Source organism: Babylonia areolata, chromosome 35, assembly GCF_041734735.1.
Source record: "Babylonia areolata isolate BAREFJ2019XMU chromosome 35, ASM4173473v1, whole genome shotgun sequence".
NCBI classification, from domain to species: Eukaryota; Metazoa; Mollusca; class Gastropoda; order Neogastropoda; family Buccinidae; genus Babylonia; species Babylonia areolata.
Genome location: NC_134910.1, coordinates 11914996 through 11940485, shown reverse-complemented (window position 1 = coordinate 11940485; position 25490 = coordinate 11914996). Strand labels below are relative to the sequence as shown.

General features: G+C 41.2%; 1 protein-coding gene across 1 annotated transcript in view; it reads left to right on the top strand.

Moving 5' to 3' along the window:
• Positions 1-336: 336 nt before the first annotated feature.
• Positions 337-25490, top strand: part of LOC143277801 (protogenin-like) — a 105994-nt gene continuing 80840 nt past the window's right edge. Inside the window, exons 1-2 of the mRNA XM_076582703.1 lie at positions 337-452; positions 18086-18442. Coding sequence (XP_076438818.1) covers positions 386-452; positions 18086-18442 — 424 coding nt within the window. The 5' untranslated portion in view covers positions 337-385. The remainder of the gene's footprint in view (positions 453-18085; positions 18443-25490) is intronic.

Genomic DNA, 25490 nt, shown 5'->3' with positions numbered 1-25490 from the left:
TTTGCAAAAACACAGAGGCGTGACCAATGTGGCTCTGGCGAGTTAACCCTTGCCCCCACCACTCCGCAGCAGGAAAAAAAAAATCCTCCTCCGCTCCTCCTTCATCAACATTCTCTTGGAATTCTAAATTTCGATCACAGCCTCAGAAGAAGCGACCTCATGAATAAATGCACACAAACATGCTTTTTGATAAGTTCTTGAGCAGCGAATTGGTTGCTCGGGGCCCGCGCGCTGCGTGTGGTGCTAGGAACTCCGACACTGGCGCAAGGCTATCGCGATTATGGGTTGTGGTACGGTTCAGCTGTATTCATACTCTTAGCGCTGCATTGGCCGGAATCTTGTGTACTGTTTTTATGTGAAACATCGTCCTCATGTGGCGTTATATATGGCGGCTGTGCCTGTATACCTCAGCATTTTGTTTGCGATAGCATTTGCTAACGTAATTGTGCAAGGTAAGTGTCGATTTTCGTTTTGATGGCTTTTTGGGGGAGCGAGCTGGAAGCGCGAGTGGTTGACAGAACCGTGACCTCAAGCAAACAAAACAACATGGCGGTGCCCCCAGAATGAGGGCTTCCATCAGGGGCACTGGGCAGTTCTCGCTGCTGCCGCTTCGCTCTTACCTTCTTCAACCCTTTCCTCTTTCCTTCACCTATCTGTGTTTGGTTGATGTGTTAAGTGTCGTGTACTCACTGCTTGGTAGTAATCACATTTGTGAATATTCTCATCTTCTTAGTTTTGAACTGAGGATGAACTAGGTTTTTCTTTCTTTTTCTGTTTTTCTTTTTTACTCTTTTTTGGGGGGGAGGGGGAGAGGGCTGATTGTTTTTCACTCTCCGCTGTGCACGCTCTTGTGGTTGGTACCAAGTGCAAGTGAGGGTAGTGGAAGTAAACGTGGGCACTCCGTGTTGCTGTTGTTTTTAGTGACTCATGGAAACGCCTTACAGCTCTGAATCTAGGCTTACAAGCAGCATGTTTAGCTGGAAGCAGTTTCGCAGAGAGGTGCTTGATCGATTCTCAACACCAACAGCAACACTCAATGCGAACGCCCCCTCTTTTCTCCAGTTTCATCACTTCTCTTCCCTGTTCCTCCTGCTTCTTGAAAAATTCTCTCTCTGTCTCTCTCTCTCTCTCTCTCTCTCTCTCTGTGTTGATAGTGTGCTATCCCATTGCCCTCAGAGGAGTCAATATGTGTACATGGCCAGGACAGTGGACGTGTGTGTTTTAACTTTTAGGCCTGCTATTTTGTGACACTGAACAGTTTCAGTGTTGTGCCAACACAGTTCATTGTCAATTGATGTAACAATTGTAAGTCACATGAAAAACCCCATGGCAGTTAACACACCTTTGAGTTGAATGTAGAGGAACTTTGACTGTTCTGCAGATTGTGTGAATGTAATAGAATATAGATCATTAAATGTATTTATTTTAGTAGTGTTGTCAAAAACAATAAAGTATTCATGTACATAGAATATGTCATGTGACAATATGTATACATGTATCAGTATTATTAGCAGAATGCATTTTTTATTTGGTTTAAGAAACAATGAAAATGAAGCAAATCACCATTAAATGAACATTTGATTATAAGATGCAATCTACTAGATTATTATTGGAGTATTTGTGTTGTGACCCTGCATTTGGAAAAAAAAAGTTCTTTGACCACACACATCATTGCATGTCATTTTTTGAGTCATTGTTCAGTGTATACTTTATGTATTTGTGCATGTTTTAATGTGCATACAGGGTAGTGTGTGTGTGTGTGTGTACTTGTGTGTGTAGAGAGAGGCTCTTCAGATGAAATGAGTCATTTATTTATTTTATGTTTTAACTCTTAAGATTTTAACCTTATTTGAATATATTAAAATTGTTGCTTCAAAGAAAATGTGTTTTTGATTTTTGGCCCATTCACATCTCATAATTTATCTTTAAAGTAGTTATCAAATTATGTGTGTAACTGTATGCATGATGCGTAACAACTATAACTGTATAACTATAAGACAGGGGAACAGTCATTTTAATCAGTGCAGTACACATAACATGTTATTTCAAGACCCTAATTTTCCTTTGGGTTTCCAGGGGGTTTCAAAACAAAACAAAACAGCATCACAGCCCCCCCCCCCCTCCAAAAAAAAAAGAAACAAAAACAAAACAAACAAAAACCCTTTCCAAACAAGAGAAGAAACACCTGTTATTTAAAAGTGTTAATTGAATTGCTTGGATTTGAAGAAAAAAAAAGTAAAATAAAATGTATATATAATTCATTATGGTATATAAAAAAAACAACACAGAATATGATAGATTGTTGTATTGTTATTTAGAATAAAAAATAAAAAAGATACTTTATAGTATAGAAAAAACACAATATAGATTTTTGATTGTACTTTTAGAATAAATTATTTATAAAGAAAATAAGAAAAAAAAAGCATGTACCATGCCCCAAACTACTAGTTAATATGCTGACATGAGGTTACTGATTAGTTATTTGTTTTGTTTTGTTTCATTTGATATGTTGTGTTATATTAATAGATGTTATGATTTTTTACTCATGGATGAAGTATGATCATTTATTACTCCAATACTAGAAACAAAAACTAAACAAAAATTGCCACACCTGTTAATTACTCAAGACAGTTCTAAGAGTTGTTTGCTTACTATTGTTTTCGTATACACAAACATGTGTATGAGAGTTGCTTTTCAGTCCTAAAATAGTGAATATCAAAATGAATGAAGAAGAGAGATACTAACAGGTGGGGGTAAAGATATAAAAGAAAGAAAATCAAACAAACAAACTGCAACTTTATTTGTGTGTTTTTTGGTTTTTTAATGTAAAATGAATTGAAATTTTTTTTTAATATAAAATTTTATTTGTTTTTATGTCAGAATAATGTATCCACAAAGGCAAATCTTTAAGCCATCATAGAATCATGCAGGGTTTTTTTTTGTTTTGTTTTTTGCTGTTTTTGAAATGAATTATTTCAGAAAACACATTGCAAACCAAGGAAGGCTTAGCTTAATTGATGTTCTGGTCGTAATGAAGTTCATGTCCAACAACATAGGCTGTGGTTTGATATATATATATAAAATTAAAAAAATATTTTTGATTATCAGTACTTCACACCTTTATAATTAGAGTTTTCAGTAAGTCATTAATTATTAAATGCTAATAGCTTGTGTAAAAAAAAAAAGTGTGCTTTATGTATAACTATAAGTTTATTGTATTATTTGTAGATATTTTTAAGTGTTAAAGATGCAGGCATCATGCAAGCATACATGTCTCTTCTTTGGCTCAGCTTGCAGCCAGGGTAAGTTGTTGCAGAATCTTTCAAGATAGCTTTGCTTTTTTTTTTTTTTTTTTTTTTTGTCTGATTTGTTAGATCTCCCATGAACACCAGCAAAGGAAACTTGTGCAGGGAATGGACCCAAGTTAAAGTATTCCCAAGTCAAAAGGAAGCATAAGGATGGGTGTGGTTCATACTTGTATGAGAGAAGGGAAACACTAAACAGCTGCCTGTTCAGAAATGTTCGATCAAACCACAGAAGGCAAAACGAAACTCAGAGAAATATATATATATATATATATATATATATATATATATATATATTCTATATGCAGACAAAGAGAGAAAACTGTATAACTTACTATAAATGGTTCCCCCCCCCCCCTCCCCTCCCTCCCCATCAGGAAGTGAAGGTAGTGCGTTGAGTGGTCATGCATCCGTTTTGTGTGGGTGACTGACATTCCTTCCAATGCAGCCATGCTCACTTCGGTATTAGAACATTGTGATCGTTTGACCAAATTTGGCTGCGAGTCAGAATGGCTGAAAATTGTTCAGAGGAAGGAAAAGAGGTATGCTGAACAAATGAACTATGAAATTATTATAAGCTTAAAATGAGGGGCAGGCCTACTGAATTATAAAAAAAAAAAAAAAAAAAAAAAAAAAAATATATATATATATATATATATATATATATATAAGGGTCATTGCAACTGTGTCAAACATGGGATAATTTGCCACTTTAAACTTTTTAAATCTAGTGTGTGTGCATGCGTGCATGTGTAAACAAAATCTGAGGCTTTTTTTTTTTTTTTTTTTTTTTTTTTTTTTTTTTTTTTTTTTTTTTTTGACAATGTGTGCACCGTAGATGCTTAGCTATGAATGACTTTGAACGACAGTGACATCCAATGCCTAAGAAGATACCAAAACAACACGACAAGAAGGGTTCAGGGTTTCCCTTGCATCTGCTGTGTCTTGTCAGCCTGACGTAACTTTTTTATTTAAAAAAAAATTTTTTTAATCACATAACTGGCTGGTTTGTGTGTCACATGACTGGCTGGTATGTGTGTCACATGATTGGCTGCTGGTGTGCGTGTCACATGACTGGCTGGTATGTGTGTCACATGATTGGCTGCTATCACATGATTGGTTGGTATTCATGTGTGTCATGATGATTGGCTGGTGTGTCACATGATTTGCTCGTGTGCCAAATGATTTGCCAGTCTAGTATGTGTCACATTACAGATTGTTGTGTCACATGAGGGCTGTTGTGTCATGATTGGCTGATGTGTCACTTGATTGATGTGTCACACGATTGGCTGTTTTGTCACATCACATGCTGGGTGTTTCACATGATTGGTGTGTCACATGATTGTGTTGCATGATTGGTTTTGTGTCACATGCTTGTGTCAAATGATTGGCTGATGTGTCATGATTGGCATTTGGCTTCACATGATTGGCTGGTGTGTCACGTGGTTGGCTGATGTGTCACATGATTAGTTGGCATCACATGACAGGCTGGTGCATCACATGGTTGGCTGCTGTGTCACATGGTTGGCTGGTGTCACATGACAGGCCGGTGTGTCACATGATGATTGCAGATCTATGCAAGTCCCATCAGACAGGTTCAGTTGTGGACAGCTTTGCTGTGGAGATAATGTATTTTCTGCCTCACCCGCCCCCCCAACCCCCCATCCCCCCATCCCCTCCCCAACCCTCCCCCAAACCCCTCATAAAAACAAAGAGCGCTAGATAATTACTTTCAAACATGTGTTGGCACCTTAATTTCATTACACTGTCAAAATTTGATTTAAACCAATACTTCCAAACCCATAATTTCTTTAATGTATTAAACCAGTACAAATTTCAATTATTGTGTCCCAAACTTTTTCTCTCTTTCTCTCTCCATTGGTTCTGCAGTGAATTTACATTGTGAACTTTGAACTGATCTACATTGTCACAAGTCTATTACCAGTGTTATGACTTGCTTTTCCCATTCAGTTTTGAAACTTACTGGAGAAAAGGGATTAGAGAGGAATCAAGTCAGGGAATGCTAGACTTGTACCAAGACCAAACAGGCACCATAGCCGAGTGTTTAAAGAGTTGGACTGTTAATCTGAGGGTCTGGGGTTTGAATCTCGGTAATGGCCCCTGGTGGGTAAAGGGTGGAGATTTTTCCGATCTCCCAGGTCAGCATATGTGCAGACCTACTTTAACCTGAACCCCCTTCGTGTGTGTATACAAGCAGAAGATCAGATACGCACATTAAAGATCCTGTAATCCATGTCAGCTTTCGGTGGGTTATGGAAACGAGAACAAACCCAGCATGCACACCCCCAAAAACAGAGTATGGTTGCTGACATGGCGGGGTAAAAACGGTCATACTCCTAAAAGCCCACTTGTTTACTGTATACAAGTGAACGTGGGAGCTGCAGCCCACAAATGAAGAAGAAGCAGCAAGACCAACATTATCGACGACTGTGTGCATTCAGAACTTCAACATGGTGTCCTTTTTGCATTGGTAGTAGTGGTTTCAATGTTTCCCCAAACACACTGTAGTGGGTAAAATTATGATTGATATGAACTCATTGCACTGTCATTATTGTTGCAAATGAATCCCTTTTTTTAGGGGGTTGGAGGGGGGGTGTAGGGATTACTTATAAGATATATATATATATATATATATATATATATATATAATGATAATTATAACCATGGGCTGAAAATGCCATGATGATAATTGATTTGATATAACCCTGGGCTGAAGACACATGTAATGATCATGTATACAAACTGAAGTGAAATGATTCTCCTGTCCCTGACACCTTAAATTGGCTTAATTAATTTAGTTGATTTTTGCTCAGTTTTGTAAGCAAAGTGTTTCGGTTTGCCTGTTCCTTTCAAAAGTTCATGCATACATGTATGAGTTTGAAGATGGTATCAGTCGTTTGTGAGAACATGTTGATCATTGAAAGGAGGCTACTGAATTGTATGCTGAGAATGCCCAGTGTGAAGGCCTGGTCACTGCCTTGATTCATTCATGTTGACATGAATGACCATCTAAATAAGACTGACCCATTTGCCTTACACTAACAGTGTAGGTTTCATCAGTGTTAAAGATCAAACAGACTCTGTGCATGAGCGTGTGATGTGAATGCTTTATTCTCTTTTCCCCAAGAATAGGAGACTCAGTTTCTGGGTGGAGTAACGAGAGTCAAATTTCAGAGACCACTTGGGATAGAAAAATTGGTAGTTTTCCTTTGATGGGCGTTTTCTTCACAGATACCAACAGTGAGTAGAGCAGCCAATTTTTTGTTTTTAAAAAATGCCAAAGATGAGAGGTTTGAACAGGCTTGAAAAAGGATATAAGTTTCGATTTTAGTAACTGAGAACTGAGAGAAGACGACAACATGATGATAACCATACATTATTTTTTTGTTAAAAAGAACTGGACTTGTCTGGAGTGATGTTTGTTGTATGTATTATAATTTATATTACAACCAAAATTCAAACATAGATCAGTTATCTATTCAAAACAAAACAGAACCAAACCAAAAAAACCAGCTAAGTGTTTACCCCTGAAACGACCATCCATCGCTGAGCAAGCAAATGTACTGTGCATGTAGTGTCAGGATGGTTGTGAAACCACATGGCTGTTTGAGACATGCTACATGGAGTAAAGGGGTGGGCGAGAGGGAGGGGGAGGGGGGTGGGGCAGGGGAAGAGTACAGGGGAAGAGTAGTGAGGAAATAATGAGAAAACAAGAGAGGCAAGGCCTTCAAGACTCACTTGTGATAAATTAAGTCCCCTAGCATTAATTACAGAGTAATTTCCCTTTTTTACTATCTGCACCAAAATGTTTGCAAAATAAATAAAAATTCCATGCTTAGCAAAAGAAGTTCCTGTTTGAACAAAAAATGATAATAATGACTCCTCTTGTTGTTGTGTCAGAATAAGAGGTCAAAGTGCCAAGTTTAGAGAATACAAAAAATATAAATATTACAGTAAATGCAGTTTGTGTATAATTAGGCTTCATTTTTTATTTTTTTGTGCCCATCCCAGAGGTGCAATATTGTTTTAAACAAGATGACTCGAAAGAACTGAATTTTTCCTATTTTTATGCCTAATTTGGTGTCAACTGACAAAGTATTTGCAGAGAAAATGTCAATGTTAAAGTTTACCACGGACACACACACACACACACACACACACACACACAGACAACCGAACACCGGGTTAAAACATAGACTCACTTTGTTTACACAAGTGAGTCAAAAAGAAAGTCAGAATGACACATAAGCTGTGATGAAGGCTGTGTCTTGTCTTGTTCAGTAATTTGTTGGGGGTGTCTTGCCACTCGGAATTTACTTTGAATACATTACATTACAGTTTACCTTGCATTGCCTGAAGAAGTGGGTTTTCAGCAGCTGAAGTTCTGAGCTTTCTTGGTGTTTTGTCCAAGTTACATTCTCTCTCTTGCTTTGTGAATCATCCTGAACTAGTGTGCAGGGTCAGCATCTCAAGGGACAGGTTATTTCTGTTACATTTATACCCTTGCAAGAAAGAGAAGAATAAGAAAATGGCAGTCTCAATGTAGGGATAATATTAATAATATCTAAAATGCTGCTGCTGCTAACTGTGATGCCGAGAATCATTATGAAAATGATGATTGTTGTTGTAAATGATGATTGTCGTTGTTAACTTGCATACCCTTTTTTTTTTTTTTTTTTTTTTTTTATAACAAAGAACATTTTTTTTTAAATTTACTTTATTTTTCTCAAGGCCTGACTAAGCGCGTTGGGTTACGCTGCTGGTCAAGGTATCTGCTTGGCAGATGTGGTGTAGCGTATATGGATTTGAACAAACGCAGTGACGCTTCCTTGAGCTACTGATACTGATACTGATATGCTGTTCAGTGCATTGCACGTTTTGGGGGCATTGAGTTTGATTCTTTTCATTGGTATTGTTATAAATTGTGAAAACAAACTTATCATGTGTGATTGGTCAGCTTCCATTGTTGTTAACTTGCATACTTTTTTTATTTATTTATTTATTTTTTTAACAAAGAACATTAGACTTTTTTTTTTTCCAGGTGACCTTTATGTTCAGCCTGTTTGGGAAAATGTTTTGGGGGCAGGGGGAGCAACACTTTTGCTCAAAAATCTTTGTTCTGGCTTCAATTTGTGTGTTGATTTCCACATGGCTTTGTCTTGTCATCTTCATCATTATCAATATTATATTTATCATTTTTTATGATCATCATTTTCATAATGATTCTTGGCATCACAGTTGTCATCATCAGCATTTTAGATATATATTATTAATATCATGCCTACATTGAGACTGCCACTTTCTTCTTCCTCTTCTTCTCTCTCTTGCAAGGTATAAATTGCTATTATAGTACCAGAGTGGATTTTTCTAAGGAATTTTGTCAGGGACAACCCTTTGTTGCCATGGGTACTTTTACGTTTGCTAATTGCATGCAGCACACAGGTAGCTCCGGTTTATGGTTTCATCGACTGGCCTCCAGACTCCGGGTCTGACAGTGGAGAGGGAGAAAATAATGCCGAGTGTTGGGATTGAACAAGCGCGCTCAGATTCTCTCGCTTCTTGGGTGGACATGTTACCTCCACTGCTACAAAGTACAAGGCCAACACTCTAGAAGAAGTCTTGCAAAGTTGTAATTATGATTTACGACTTGACATGACTCAAGAGTGTTGTCTCTTGCCTGATGCTTTTTATGTGGACCCCATTCTGAGAGAATGAGACAGGTGTGACCGTGTGCGCATTTGTGTGTGTGTGTGTGTGTGTGTGTCACTTTGAGAGAGAGAGAGAGAGAGAGAGAGAGACCCAAGAGATTCGTTAGACAATCTGTCCACTTCGGCCAAAGTTCTTGACTTACAGGTACTGAGGTAGTAAATGTAAAATTTTGTTTCTTCTGTAATCATGGAAAACTTTTTTTTATTTTTTTATTTTTTTAAGTTCAGTTTTGCACGAAAATAGTGTTTTAAGTTTTTATTAAAACTTGAGCCTGTGCACCAGTGAAAATGTCACATTGGAAGTGGAACCTCCAAGAAATGAAGTCGTTTGAAAGAAAAATGGGAAATGCCAAAAAAAAACAAAAAACAATTGGATGAAGTTAGAAAGGGAATGGCATCAGGTAGCCATTCTCATCAAAACTTGAACTATTTTAGGGTTTGCACAGTAGAAAAGATGCAAAAAGTAAAAGATTATTCAAAGAAATGAAAAGGTTGTAAAGTCAGATTTGAGTTTAAGCATATGTATATATATATATATTTATATCTTTTGTGTTCTTTAACTTTTTATTTATTTATAAGTTTCTTAAATTTGATGATCTTTGAATTTACAGATCTATATGATGACCCCCCCCCCCCCCCCTTTTAAAAAAAACAACAAAACTTTTCTCCTTTCTCCTTTCTTCTGCAAGCTATTCTCTCTCTCTCTCTCTCTCTCTCTCTCTCTCTCTCTCTCTGTGTCACACACACACACACACACACACACACATGCACACTTATGACAAGGTCATAAATAATATACTTCAAAAATGCAAAAAAAAATTTTTTATCAAGACTGAAATCATTTTACAAAACAGGGGACCCAGGGTTTATTGTCTCTTCCGAATGACTAGCGTCCAGACCACCACTCATGGTTGAGTGGGGGGGGGGGGGAGAGAAAATACTGGCGAGTGTGGGACTTGAACCCTGTGTCCTTGGGTTCTCTCTTTTTCTGGAGGTGGACAGGATGCCACTAGGCCACTGCTTCACATACATGTGGAGTGGGTGGCCTAGAGGTAGCGCGTCCGCCTAGGAAGCGAGAGAACCTGAACATGCTGGTTCGAAGCACGGCGCAGCCGCCGACATTTTTTCCCCTGCAGTAGACCTTGACTGGTGGTCTGGATGCTAGTCATTCGGTTGAGACAATAAGCCGAGGTCCCGTGTGCAGTATGCACTTAGCGCACATAAAAGAAACCACAACAACAAAAGGGTTGTTCCTGGCAAAATTCTGTACCAAAAATCCCCTTTGATAGGAAAAACAAATAAAACTGCATGCAGGGGAAAAAAAAAAGAAAAAAAAAGGGTGGCGCTGTAGTATAGCGACGCGCTCTCCCTGGGGAGAGCAGCCCGAATTTCACCGAGAGAAATCTGTTGTGATAAAAAGAAATAAAAAATTAATATGCTGTGTGATCTGCATGTTGGTGGCAGTGAGGGGCCCAAGGGCAATGATGATGATGATGATGATGGCATAGATTTGCAGGTGCAGGGTATGTGGGTTGGATTCTGGTCACAGCCCAGGTGGTTAATGAACCATGCCCCCGTCCCCCCCCCACACGACCCCTCTCCTCTTCCTCTGTTGGGCAGTGAGCTGCACCTTTCAGTTATTGTCTGGGAGGGCGTTTGGGGGAGGGCTGTTGGCTATCCAGAGAAGAGTACTGCTAAAAGTGTCATTGGATCTGAAAAGTGGTTTTGGAGAGTCAGATGTGCCTGTCTCAGTGTCTGTTATAATTTTTCTTGCACTTCTTTTGAGAATCTACTCTCTCTGTGTGTGTCAGTGTATATCTTAGTATCTATCCTAGGGTAGGAAGAGGTGAGGTTGTTTAGAAACAAAATGGAGGGGGGCTGTTGAGGGAGTAGGAGTAATGGAATTTTGGGGTCTTGTCATCTTTATCTGTAATAAGAAAAAAGAAAAAAAAGGTAACTGTGCTGTGTGGCACTTAAGTTTCTGTTACCTATTTTTCTGTCGCTCTGTTCTTTATGAAAACACTGCTGTTATGACTACCCTACCCCCACACCCCAGAAACTTCTCCTGAAGGTTGAAATGCTGAATTGGTGCATGTTGTATGGATGTTTAGACACACTCCACTCATATAGTATAAGTGTTAGTATGTGTTTGGGAGGGGGGGTGTGTGGGGGGGGGGGGGGGGCGGGATCCTCTGACAGGTAAAGAAAAAAGGAACAGGAGTCATTGACTGAAACAGAACATCAGATCACTTGACAGTTTAAATTGGGGCATTTTTTGTTGTTTTTGGTGAACAGGGTATGGTGGTCTTCTCTGACTCGGGTTGTTGTCCGATGGCACAGTTTGTGACAGCTAAACTGTATCATTATCAGCAGCACAGTCAGTGGAAATAGTAAATTACAGAAAGGGGGAAAAAATCATTTTTAGTTTAATGGGGGTGAACCAGAGGGTTGTCTTTTGACTCATATTGTTGTCATACTGCACAATTTGTGACAGATTACAGCAGCAGCACAATCACTCATCAATAAAGATAATGACAGATTTTTTTTTTAATAAATAGGGGGAGGGGGTGGGAGGCTTGGGGGGAGGGCGTAGGAATAATTGTGTTGTCACATATCATGAAAGAAGAAAGCAGCAGCAGCAGCAGCTTCATTTCTCAAACCAGTTCTGTGCATTGATTTGATGAGGGCATTTGTGTGCCAGATGGCCTAAGTAATTCTCAAGTCAGGGGGCTGAACAAAAGATGAATGCATTGAGAATCATAGGTGATTCATTTTGATGAATGATAATGCCTGCTTCATCCATTCACTCCCTTCAGCACACACAAAATTCTCCTGCTCGGCTGTTTTCAGAAGGAGAAAAATCTGAGCACATGACTTCTCTCTTGCAGTCCCTCCATTGGCTCCTGGTCTAACATGCAATTTTAAGTACCAGATTAGCACTCAGTCATAAATGCATTTATTAACAAATCTGCTCTGTTATGTGTGGCTGCTTTCATAATATCTACACGTACACCCTCTCTTGTTGTCTACAATCAGCTTCAGATCCACTCAGTTTTCTACATTCTCAAACACTCCACCATATGATATGATGCTCTAGATACTTATCTATATGTCGCCTATCCTCGGTCAAAGTCCAAGCTCTGAGCGCTTTACAGTCATTTGCTCGGTCAGCTACCGGCCACTCTTCTCTGTCATAGTAGGACCTTGCTCTTCATCTCGGAACGACCTCTCTCTTCTTACACTTCTTCACAAATATATATGTAGATCCCTGCTAACAGTTCTTTCATGTCTGGCCTCAAAACATCTCTCTGAAATAGCTTCTTCACATCACACAGTCTCCCTTTGTTTTTCTCCCCTCCCGCAGTTTCTCCAGCCTTCCTTCTACAATGCATTATGTAACTTTAGTGTTTTAGCCATGGGTTAATCATGTGTGCGAAAGTTGGGTGTTAAAGGGCTTTGGTTTGTTTCCACATCTTGCACTGTATTAGTCATTTAGTGTATATTTTAAAGTAAATATTATTGATATAGAAGCTTTGTAATGTCGAAGAAACATGATTTTTGCAAAGTGCAGAGGACTGGGAAGGGAGGGTGAGTGATGACGAACCTTGAATACATGATGCATATGTGGTGTGTGTGTGTGTGTGTGTGTGTGTGTGTGTGTGTGATATAGTTGCTCAGTGTGAACCTGAGGGATATACAGGGGTTCATGCAAGCAGTGCTTTGGGTAGGTTGCACATCAACTTCCTCACAGTGGGAGAGTTTCCTGTGTTCTTCTTTTGATTAATACCTTGATGGTTCTATTTGGTGGCTGACTTTTCAGGGTGGGGGGGTCGAGGAAGGGGGGGGGGGGGGGGGCATGAGCCTGAGCTCCGTTTTGCTGCAGAGGTTGTTTTTGCACAGCAAGAGTGCAGTTGAGCTTGCGTCTCATTTTCTTGCTCAGTGGTTGTGTGTGTTTGCGTGTGTGTGTGTGTGGGGGGGGTTGGGAACCCCATGTTGGATAATGATCTTGGTGATGAAAGCTTTGCGTTGATTGTGGTTTTTTTTTTTTTTTTGTATTTTGTTGTTGTTGTTTTTTCTTCCTCATTCTTCTTAGTGCACTTACTGCAGATTATGTTTAATGTAGGCATTTTTGTCGGTAGCAAGGCTTCAGATTTTTTTTTTTTTTTTTTTTTTTTTAAAGAAAAAGAACCCCCCCCCCCCCCCCCCCACCCCAGAATTACCTTGAAAGCAGAAAAAAAGTACCCATGGACTTTTTTAAGTTGTGGAGGTACAAGGTGAAGGTCAGGTCAGAGTTGAGGTTTATTTCACTGTGTTGTGTGTTCAGAAGTGTGCAGATCATTTCTGACTTGACCCGCGACATTGTTAAAGAAAATTGCTGTTACTATTGTCACTGTTCCAAGTACACGCATCTGGCATACTTATGCTTTTAGATCTCGGTTCAGTGGATGGTTGGATTGAAGAAGAAGAAAAAAAAAGCCCCCCCCCCCCCCCCCCCCCCCCCGAGTTCCGTTGGTGGCAACAGAAATTCTTGCACTGAAGAGGAACAGTCAGGTTACTTGTGCTGGAATAATGTGCAGCTGGTATTTAAAAGTTTCTCCCACCCCCTTTGGTCTAGCAGAGGTGTGGAAAGAACTGCGACAGACAAACTGGGTTGTAGCCGCTGTGTGCACACTACAAGGGGTGGGGGTGGGGGGGGGGGGAGACTTGGAATGAGCAGCGTGGGAATAAAGCCATTGAAATTGTGTGCAGATGATGGGGCAGCACATATTATTAAAAAAAAAAAGAAGAAAAAGAAAAGCAAAGTGACACTTAACTCACTCAGTACGGCCAGTCCTCTCTTCTCCTCTTCACAGACCCCTCGGATGTCCAGTGGGTGTCTGAATGACCCAACCTTTAGCTTCCGTCGTCAGAATTGTGGTATTCTTTGTCAACATTCACCTCTTCAGTATAAGAGCCTTCCGCTTGCAATATTTTGATGATAGTAATTGGGCTGAAACGCGGGTTAACGTCATCTCTTTCGCTGTTCGTATGGAGAGAGTTAATGTAAACCATCCACAGGGAAGCAGGGGGGCCTGGGATTCCCACTGGTCTGGTCTTTTTTCTCTCATGGGTCAAGGTACTATGTTATATGGATCGCGAGGGGTCATACCGTTTGTTATGATTCCTGTATTACAATTTACATTCGATGTTGTGTCTCAGTTCACTTGAATAGTTCTTGCACATGGAGGTAACTGTGAAGTTAAATCCATGCCAGTTAATGACGACTGTATTGTACACCTGTGTAAAACTGCACCCCAATCCCCCCGTCCCCCCTCCCCCTCATGTTTAAAACCTGACGGATGTATTTCCATTATGTACCAGTGAAAAATGTGATTTAAAAAAAACAGTGTGGGTCATTCAGTGGTGGTGGTGACAGCAGCACTGTCCTGAAAAAAAAAAGAAAAAAAAAAGAACCCCTGTGTCCATTAGGGTTAAACTGTTAGACACTGCACTCCAGGGAGAGCAGCCCCTTATTTTCACACCCAGAGTAATCTGTTGTGACAAAAAGTAACAATAGAGCACAATATGATACAGTACACTGCAATACACTACAGTGCAAACACAACGCACTACAATACAATACACAGACATGGCAGAAGAGGTGAAGTCTTCAGAAGAGCATGGGATGTTTAAAATAGTTCTGATTCCCCAAAACCGGGCTTGTACTAGTTGTAGTTCTCTAAGCATAAATGGTGAACTGGAAGAATTACTTCAGGTTTGTTATCTGGAGCTTCATGTTTAACTTTAAGTTAATCAAGAAAAACAAAAACAAAACCAATTCGAGTTAGTAAACACATCTATAATTAATACTGAGGCAACTGCCCCTCCACCCAAAAGTTAATCAAGAAAATCAAAAACAAAAAAACAATTTGAGTTAGTAAACACATCTATAATTAATACTGAGGCAACTGCCCCTCCACCCAAAAGTTAATCAAGAAAATCAAAAACAAAAAAACAATTTGAGTTAGTAAACATATCTATAATTAATACTGAGGCAACTGCCCCTCCACCCAAAAGTTAATCAAGAAAATCAAAAACAAAAAACAATTTGAGTTAGTAAACACATCTATAATTAATACTGAGGCAACTGCCCCTCCACCCAAAAGTTAATCAAGAAAATCAAAAACAAAAAACAGTTTGAGTTAGTAAACACATCTATAATTAATACTGAGGCAACTGCCCCTCCACCCAAAAGTTAATCAAGAAAATCAAAAACAAAAAACAATTTGAGTTAGTAAACACATCTATAATTAATACTGAGGCAACTGCCCCTCCACCCAAAAGTTAATCAAGAAAATCAAAAACAAAAAAACAATTTGAGTTAGTAAACACATCTATAATTAATACTGAGGCAACTGCCCCTCCACCCAAAAGTTAATCAAGAAAATCAAAAACAAAAAAACAATTTGAGTTAGTAAACACATCTACAATTAATACTGAGGCAACTGCCCCTCCACCAAAAAGTTAATCAAGAAAATCAAAAACAAAAAAACAATTTGAGTTAGTAAACACATCTATAATTAATACTGAGGCAACTGCCCCTCCACCCAAAAGTTAATCAAGAAAATCAAAAACAAAAAAACAATTTGAGTTAGTAAACACATCTATAATTAATACTGAGGCAACTGCCCCTCCACCCAAAAGTTAATCAAGAAAATCAAAAACAAAAAAACAATTTGAGTTAGTAAACACATCTATAATTAATAATGAGGCAGCTGCCCCTCCACCCCCCCCCCCCCCCTACCCCTTTCTTTCTCTTTTTTTTCTTCTTCTGTTTCTCAAGCAGATGTGTGGCTCAGTCATATATGGATCAGTCTGCACACTTCGACACCTCAACTCTGAAAATGGAAACCCTGCAACACTGATGAAAACTTACTTACTGGACCAGACAGCCATGGCTTTATCCGGTGTGCACTGTATCATTACACCCTTGTACTGGTGTGCACTGTATCAATACACCCTTGTACAACGCATGCATGACACGACTACGCTCCCCCCCCCCACCCCCCTGCCCCCCTTTTTCGAGGACCTAGCAATAAACTGAGCACCTTTGGTTGTTGATAAATAAGCTCATAGATGGAACTCGCCTCCACTTCCAGTAGTTCCATAAAATAAAAAAATAAATAAAATAAAGACCAAAAAAAATATAGAAGAGAAAGAAAAAGACCAACATTTTTCTCAAAGCTTTCCGCTGTCACTCTTTGATCACTAGAGCCCAGCACATCAGGTTCCTTGGAGACCTTCAGTTTGACAGCTTGAAAGACTAAAAACAACAGACTCCCTGCAACGAGATTATTCTCCTTCTCGTTCACTCTTCAACAACAGTGTCACCCCTGAGCACTCTTTAATTTTATTTTGTACTGGGGGGTTGGGGAGGGGGGGCGGGGGGGACAAGGAGAGTTGTCAGGGGAAAGGTGAAGACCGTAAACTGTCACACAGCAGCTGAATGAATGAAGAATGTGGCCCAGTTTGAAAAAGAAAAAAAGAAGAAAAAAAGAAAAAGAAAAAGGGAAGCACTGTGCTTAGTGGAGGTGGGGTGACAGTCCGGGGTTATCAAGGAGTGGGCCACTTAGTGCCCTTAGGGCCCTGCTCTTTTTCTTTATCAGGCACCACTTCAGCCTGCATGGCCTCCACACCGGTGTTGTCATCACACCTCCACTAGTTTGTGTGTGTGTGTGTGTGTGTGTGTGTGTACATGCTTGTGTGTGTACGTGTTTCACTGTTTGTTCTGTGTGTGTGTGTGTGGACTGGATCACAGTCCACACTCAACAATGATACATAATTATGATTGGAATTTACATTGCACTGTTCAAATCTTGTGCAGAGCCGAATCGAAGCTGCTAAATATTACAGGTGTAAACCAGTCGTTCACACAAATTGTGCATAATTCAGACTGAACACGTCTGTTCTGTGCTCTTCAATTTTAGTGATAATAGAAGAAGAAGAAAACCACCAGCAGAGTGAAGGTGTGTGTGCATGTGCATGTGCATGAGGAGACGGGGAATGCAGGCGAGGGTGGGAGGAAGTAATCACTATTGTGATGAGTGACTGACACAGGGGAAAACTTACCAAGACCGACAGGAAACGAAACAGGAAGAGCAACTGCAGTGTAGACTTTTAAGTCTAAATCATGTGAAACTGTAACATGTATTTCTGTTTATAAAAAAAAAAAAATGACGTAAGAAAGGTTTCCAGCTGACAGTTGTTAAAAAATAAATGAATTTAAAAAAAAAAATCAGTTGTTGTTTTTTTATGAACGCCTGGTAACAAACTGAAAGAAATATATGCAACATGAATAAAAGATGGGAGGCGATGGATGTACATATCTTATTATCTATTCCCTCCAGTGTGATGTCCTTAAAAACTCTCCCTTGTTCAGTGCTGTTCCTGTATATATGTACATGTAAATTATATATTTGGTGTCTCATATACTGTACCATGTCAGACTGATGCAAACCAGGCCAATCCGTTTGTTCCTCTTGGCCAAAACTTTGCGGCAAACTCGGTGATAAGATGTCTTGCTGATTCACAACTAGTCCACCGTTTGCAAGCGAATGAAATGCCATTTCTGCCTGGAGCAAAGAATTATTCATTCACAATGGCCACCATTTCTAAGATCAGAAGTAACATTATGGTCTTTCTCTGTCTTTGCCAACCTTTTAATGCATTAGAAATGTTATTTTCATGTATTTATGTGGTTTGTTGTGGCTTTCTGAGAGGTTTTCATCTCAGAAGTAACATGTTTTACATATTTTTATTTTATTTTATTTTATTTAGAACTGTCTCGAAATGAATGAATATATTTTACTCTTTTTTTTTTTTTCGTTATTATTTTTATTTTTTCAAGAGCTTTGTCTCTTGACTAAGGATAGGTGCTACAGACATTCGATATGGATAAATAAGTATCCAAATCATATCATCGTTATATTTCATATCATGACTGTGTCTGTCTTCGGTGGCTGCTCAACCAACCATCCAACCTTGAACCTTGAACCCTGAACCCTGAACCAGGGGACGGGCCAGAGCAGCAGAATGGGACGCAGCCCGGGATCTTCATCTTGACGGCCTCCCAGTCCCACCACATGACGGTGGAGAAGAAGGCCCCTCTGCTGCTCAACTGCTCGGTGGTGACCAGCCGGAACTTCGGCCCCGTGGAGTTCACCTGGCTCAAGGACGGGCAGCCGCTGGCCCCTGGCCCCGGGGACCGCCGCATCCACGTCTTCCAGAACGGGTCGCTCTACTTTCGACGCATCATCCACCGCAAGCGGCGCGAGAACCGGCTGAGCGACGAGGGACTGTACGAGTGCCGGGCGGGGAACCGGCAGAACGGGAGCGTGGTGGCCCGCCGCGTGCACGTGGAGGTGGCAGGTAAGGGTTGGGGGTGTGAGTGGTTTTTTTTTTTTTTTTTTGGTGGTGGTGGTGATGTGTGTGTGTGTGTGTGTATGTATGTGGGTGTGTGTGAGTAATGGTTGGAGGGTGGAATGGGGTTTGGTTTGGGTGTGTGTGGGTGTAGGTGTTTTCTTTGTTGGTGGTGGTGAGCGTGTGTCACTGTGTAAGTGTGTGTGGGGTGGGGGGGAACGTTCTATGATCAAAGCGAGCGTGATGTCCCCCTTGTCTCGCTCTCTTGCTCTGGCTTGTTCTGTGGATTTGAGGGCAAGAGTCTCCCCCTCCTCTTCCTCCCACCCCGCCCCTTTCTCTCTCTCTCTCTCTCTCTGGATGCAGGCTTAAGTGTCCCCATCCTCATTCTCTTTTTCTCTCTTGGCAGTGCCCCCCCCCCTCCCCCTTTCTCTATCTCTTTCTCTCTTGTCTCTTTTCATGGATGTGATGGAAGTGTCCCTCTGTCTTTCAGTCTCAGTCTTTTCATGAATGTGATCACATTGCCCCCCACCCCCACCCCCCTTTCTATCTTTTCATGGATATGATGGCAGTGTCCCTCTCTCTCTCTTGTCTTTTCATGGATGTAATTGTGGTGTCCCTTCCCCATCGCCCACCCCCACCCCCTCTCTTTCTCTGTGTCTTTTCATGGATTTGAGTGCACCCCCCCCCCCCTCTTTCTATCTATGGATGTGAGGGCAGTGTCCCCCCCCCCCCCCGCTCCCCACCCCCTCCTCTGTTGGATGCAAGTGCAGCACTGTCCCAGCTCGCTCTCTCTCTCTCTGTGTCTTTTTCAGACAGTGGATGTTAGCACATTGTCCCTCACTCTTTTTTTTTTTCTTCTTCTTTTTTTTCCCCCCTGGATCCTGCAACCACAGTGCTCCCACCCTCCACTCCCTCCCCACACCCACACCCACGCCCCTTCTTTCTTTTTATGCTCATGAATGCAAGCTTGTGCATTGTCACCCTCTCTCTCTCTCTCTCTCTCTCTCTTGTTTTGTGAAAGCAAGTTCCTTGTAAAGTTGTAGTTTCTCTACAGTTTTGTCTGTTTTGTGGTTTGTTGCTGAATTAAATGTGATAGGAATTCTGTGTTCAAATGTTGAACATTTCTTGTTGCTGCTGAATGTGATGCGAATACTCTGTAAAATTGTTGTGTCTGAACAAATTGTTTACAAGTTCGTTCAGTTGTTGTTGCTTAAACTTTAAATGTGACTTGAGTACTCTTGTAAAAATTTTGGTTTCTCAACAGTTTGTGGTGGTTTTGTTGGGGTGGTGGTTAATGAAATGTGACGTGAGAACTCTGTAGAACTATAATTTTTTTTTTGATGGATTTATTGTTTGTGTGGTGGTGGTTGTAATGTAGCTTTAGGTGACTCAAATTATGTGAAAGGAGACTTAATTTTTTTTTTCGTTGTCGTTTCTTTACAAACTTGGACAGGTTGATGGCACACTATCACTATACATCATCTCTCTCTCTCTCTCTCTCTCTCTCTCTCTCACCTATTCCCCCCCCCCCCCTCTCAACTGCAAACAGACAAATCAGACAAGGACTTTAGAGGAAAATATAAAAAAAAGTGCCGCGCAGGGGTATGGGGGTGGTGGATTGTGTGATAGAATTAGAACCGGGTGGAGTGATTGCTGTGGTACAGCGCAGCTTGCTCTGTGTGTCCTGCGTGATGCATCACAATCATCCCGTTTGTTCCACTTCCACATAATTCAAAGGTTGTTACTGTTAGTATTGCTGGGTGCACACACATCATTACATGGGGGGGGGGGGGGGGGGACGTTTGGTTGCGGTGGGAAATCGTACTCGGCAACAGCAGCAGATATTGTTGTTGGGTTGCATGTATGCATACATGTATAGGAGCCCCCCCCCCCGCCCCCCCACCCCACACACCCCCCTACGCCCCCAACGCCCCCACCCCCCCTCCCCCATTTTAGGCATGACAAGGAATAGGTTGCGGCAGATATTGTTGGGTGGGGTGTATTATTCGAGCCCCACCCTCTCACTCCCCTATACCCTCACCACCCGCTTGCTGGTTGAGGGGGCAGGCAGCTAAAGAGGATGGGGATAGCTTGAGGTGGAGCCGGTGAGGTATTACCCTTTAGCCAGGGTAGGCCAGGGGGGTGTAGGGGGTGGGGTGGTGTGGGGTTATTGTGGAGCCAGGGCCAAGACAAAGAGAGGACTGACCGCTTAATCCGCTTTCAAACCCTTACCTGGCCTGCTTGCCTGCACAGGTCAGGAAATGTTGTGTGTGTGTGTGTGTGTGTGCTGTTTCCTGCTTCACACTGCCACGCTTGACTTTGTCGCCTGTGCCAAAGGTGTACTTAAGTAAGTAAGCGAGCGAGATGTATAGTAAGTCAGCTTTGTTATGTGGCGGCCCTGTTCCATTCAGAACCTGGCAAGGCTCACAGTGGGTTAGAACTCTAACCGATGGGCGCCATGGTGGAGTTGTGTGAATAATAAAGCGCTGGATTTCCAGTCTGATGGTCTCGGGTTTGGACCCTGGTTGCAGAAGCACCTGGTGGGGATTAAGTGTGGAGGGTTTTTTTTTGTTTTTGTTTTTTTGTTGTTGTTTTTTCTCCTCAATCATCGGAGGGTGCTGGGTCTCAGTTAGGCGTTAAGTGTGGAGGTGGTTTTGTTTGTTTGTTTGTTTGTTTGTTGTGTTGTTTTTTTTCCTCCTGATTTCCCGACCCGACAGATGTACGCTAGCCTGCTAATTTCCTGAACTCCCTTCATCATGTGCATACACAAGCAGAAGATCAGTATAATAATATATACTTGTTGAAGATCTTGTAATCTGAGTTGGTGTGATTTGGTATAAATAGAAACAAAAACATAACCACACACACCAGGAAAACGGGAGTAAGGTTGCCTAAAAATGGGTACATGCACATTGATTAAACCCCACTTGTTTGATGTGTGTGAGTGAACATGGCAGATTTGGCCAAAGAACACAGTAAAAAAGAAAAACAGAAAAAAGAAAAAAAAAGAAAACGCTTTTGTCAAACTGACACAGTGTTTTTCTGCCTAGATTTTGTGCACACTGAAATTCACACACACACACACTCTCTCTCTCTCTCTCTCTCTCTCTCTTTCTGAGCCTCTCTCTTGATTTTGTTTCTTATTCAAATCAGGGGTGGGAAAAAAAAAATTTTTTTAAATTTAGAAAATGATGGTTATTCTGAAGTGACATGTGATGCAGTCATTTGAAACCCTGACAAAACATTTGTCGTCCGATTCAGAAAATGAAACATGTTCAAAGCAAAACTTTGATCCACCATTAATTGTATAAATCTGATCCACTATTTATTAATAATTATATTGCCCATTGGAATAAGAAAGACCTCACAAGTCGTGTTGGTATTCAAAGTTGCAAACTTTTTTTTTTTTTTTTTTCAATGTTCTCACATTCCCTTTCCTGATAAGTAATGATATACAAAACATTTAGAACTGTGATCAGAGAAACATTCTTTCCCACTCTTTCTCTCTGTCACTGTCTCTCTGTCTCTGTCTCTCTCTCTCTTGTCTCTCTCACTCTTTCTTTCTCACTCTCTCCATTTGTCTGTAGATGCACTTTTTTAAGCAGTTTGAGTTTAAAGATACTCTGTTTGTCTGTCATTTTAAGGATAACATTTGATTTGGTCCAAACTTGCAGTTGTTAAGGAAGCTTCACATAAGTTGCAGAGGTGCTTAATGTTAACACTTTTTTTTTTTCATTGTGGGAAAGCAAGACCATAAAACTATTTTGAAACTATTACTCAGTACCCACTTAAAATCATTTATTTCGTGCTCATCATTTTCAAGGGGTTGTTTCAGAATTGCCATCACTTCAATGTCTGAATGAGATATTTCTGGTATTCAGATAAATTAAAAAAAAAAGAAGAAAAAAAGAAATTGTCTGCTATTATGTACCCCAACACCACCACACACCAGCCCCTTCCCCCCTCAATCCCCCCCATGCATGATCAGTTAGATGTTCAAGTTAGTGATACTACGATTGGGATTTTTATTGTTTCTTTTGAATACTTGTTGATTGAAAATATGCACTTTGGGGGGGATACAAAGCTTTTTGATCCCATCACCACAGAAAGAGGGGCTGGGGTTGATGTTTGATTTGTCTGTTCTTTTGAAATGCCGTCACTTTCCCTGTCTGATGTTGCCCAGCAACAACATCCACATGTGATGAATCTGGATAGAATCTTTTACCCTCGCACATTCTGTAGAGATCAGTTTACAGAGCGGGAGAGCTGGTAGTTCTTCAGCTGTTCAAACCTGGAATATATTCACTGTCATTTTTTCCCCTGGTCAGTCACAGCGCTTCACTCACATCCTTTGGAAATAATCTAAAATTAAAAAACAAACAAACAAAAAAAAAACAACATTTTCACGCAGTCACTACATGATTAAACTTTAAAAGCTCTCCACTCCATATGAATTATGTATTCTCTGGATCTAACATCAGTTTCTTTCCATGCACTGTGTGTGTGAGTGCTTATTTGCATGTGTGTGGGTGTGAGAGTTTGTGTGTGTTTTTGTGTGCTTTGTTCTGACAGATCTGTTCCCCTTTTTGTATTACCTCTGCTGCCGTTTTCATATGTGTACAATTATTTATATTTCTGTCCTTATTCTCATTAAAAAAAAAAACAAAAAAAAAAAACAAAAAAAACATTAAAAGAAGCCCCTCCTGTTTTGCAGTCAGTTTGCAAAGACAACAATAATGTCACAGTTGTTGGTTGGATTTGAAAGTTTCTGCCATATGAGAAGTTTAGTAAGACATTTTTTTATGTACTATATTTACAGAAGTTCCTCCCCTCTTCCTCCCTGTCTGCAACACAGAACAAACAAACATCTTCTGGGTCTGTAGGTTGTGCGTCAAAGCCAGGGTCACTCAAAGGGAATTTGCTGTCCATTCTGTTTGTTTGTTTTTTTGTTTGTTTGTTTGTTTTTTTTTTGTTTTTTTTTCTTCTTGTTCTGTCTTCTCCAGCATCTCCCCAACAGTTTTTTGGAGGATTTATATGATTGTTTTCCAACAGTTCAAAGGCCAACAAAAAATAAGGGGAGATTCTTTCGTGGGGGAGTGACGGATGGGGTGTGGGTGTGGGTGTTTGCCAACCTGGTGAAGTGGTATGGCGGGGGTTGGGGGTTATTTTGAAATCAAACTAGTAATTAAGCCTGCAACCTTAATTAAGCCATGCCCAGGAGTGGATGACTGAAGCCCCTAAGCTCTTACTTATCATTCTCTGAATGATTTAGAATTAAAGCGTTTCCGTTTCAGTTCCTTGAGAGTATAATACAACGAAAAACAATAACAAAAACAATAACAACGGCAGCAAAACCTCAGCAAGATATATAGCTTTTTTTTTTTTTTTTTTTTTTTTTTTTAACGACTGTTGAATACAGCGCACAGGAGTTGAACAAATCTATCATCTTGCCAGATAGGGGGGAGGGGGGGGGGTTTGGGGGGGGGGATGATTTGAAATCGTACGCAGAGCAGTTCACAGAGAGAGGGAGAGAGAGAGAGAGAGAGGGGGGGGGGGGGGGGGAGTGCGAGAGCAGGCCTGCTCCCCATAATGTAACCCCCCTGACCTTGTGACGGTGGAAGGTGGATGGCTGGCTACCAGTGCAAGTGCCCTCTCTCTCTCTCTCTCTCTCCACGCTCGCCACAAAAACTCCGTGGTGGAGTTGGCGCTGGCTGCTTTGGTGGCTGGGCAAGTAGTTGTACGGTACGGTGTGCTGTGCTGTGCTGTGCTGTGCTGTGGTGGGTGGGTGTGGTATGGAGAGAGCGATGGTGCTGGTGGTGGTGGTGGCGGGGTGAGCTGAAAGAGAGAGAGAGAGAGAGAGAGAGAGAGTTGGATTCTCGATAGGCTATGGGAGTGAGCTGGCTCTATTCTCTCTCTCTCGCTCTCCACACACACGCACACGCACACACTAAATGGTCCGTGGCTAGCTTGGCTGTATGTACAAGTCATACATGTATATATACTGCTGCGTACTGTAACTGGCTTGCCAGTGGTCAGTTAGTTGGTAGTTTGGCAGTGGGCCAGCGAGCGGCTCACGCACGCACACACACACACACACACACACACAGACATTGTGCGCACGCACACTCTCTCTCTCTCTCTCTCTCACACACACACACACACACACACACACACACACAGAGGCAACCTGCTTTGTGAGGAGAAAGGTCAATGCCTTGCTTGCCCTCTTCACCTTCTTCCCACCACCACCACTACCGCCACCATGCCCTTCCCTGCTCCACAACCAACCACCCTCCCTGCTCCTTCTTTCTCTCCACCACCCGTGACAGTGGTGTGTGTGTGTGTGTGGCGGAGCCGGGGGGGGGGGGGGGTTCAGTCCTGCCCCATTTCCCTGTACTGTGAAGTTGTTCACCCTGGTCACTCCTTCATTTGTTTCCTTTTTTTTTATATTTTTTTTTATTATAGTTTTGCCTCCGCCTTCCTCCCTTCCTTACTCCTGTGGGCTTGCCCTGCTACCTGCCTGCCCTACCTACCTTCCTACCCTCTGGACAGACTCAAGGTCGGACCATGGCCTGGACCGTCCATGCACACACACTCACTCACACACACACACACACACACACACACACACACACACACACATTGAGTTCTTTCTAGCCAGCCTGCTGCATGCTGACCGATTTGTTGTCCACTACCACAGGAATTATGAGGGGTGTGTGCGTGTGTGTGTGTGTGTGTGTGAGTGAATCTTGGTCATGAGAGGGTGGGTTTCTCCCAGAACCACCCACCTGCCTCATCTCCATCTTTATTTGATATTATTTTGATTTCCCCTCCTTTCTCGATACAATACCTTTCTCGAGAGTGAGTAATTAGTCGTTGATAGTATTCGTTTGTTGTTTGTTTTTGTTGAGTCCCCCCCCCCTCCCCTCCCCCATTTTTAGAATATATTTTTCAATCTATGATTGAAAAAACAAAACAAAAAAACAAACGAACAAAACCACTTAAAAAGAAGAAGAAGAAGAAAAGCGGCTACCGACAGTACTATTCTTGAGCGTTT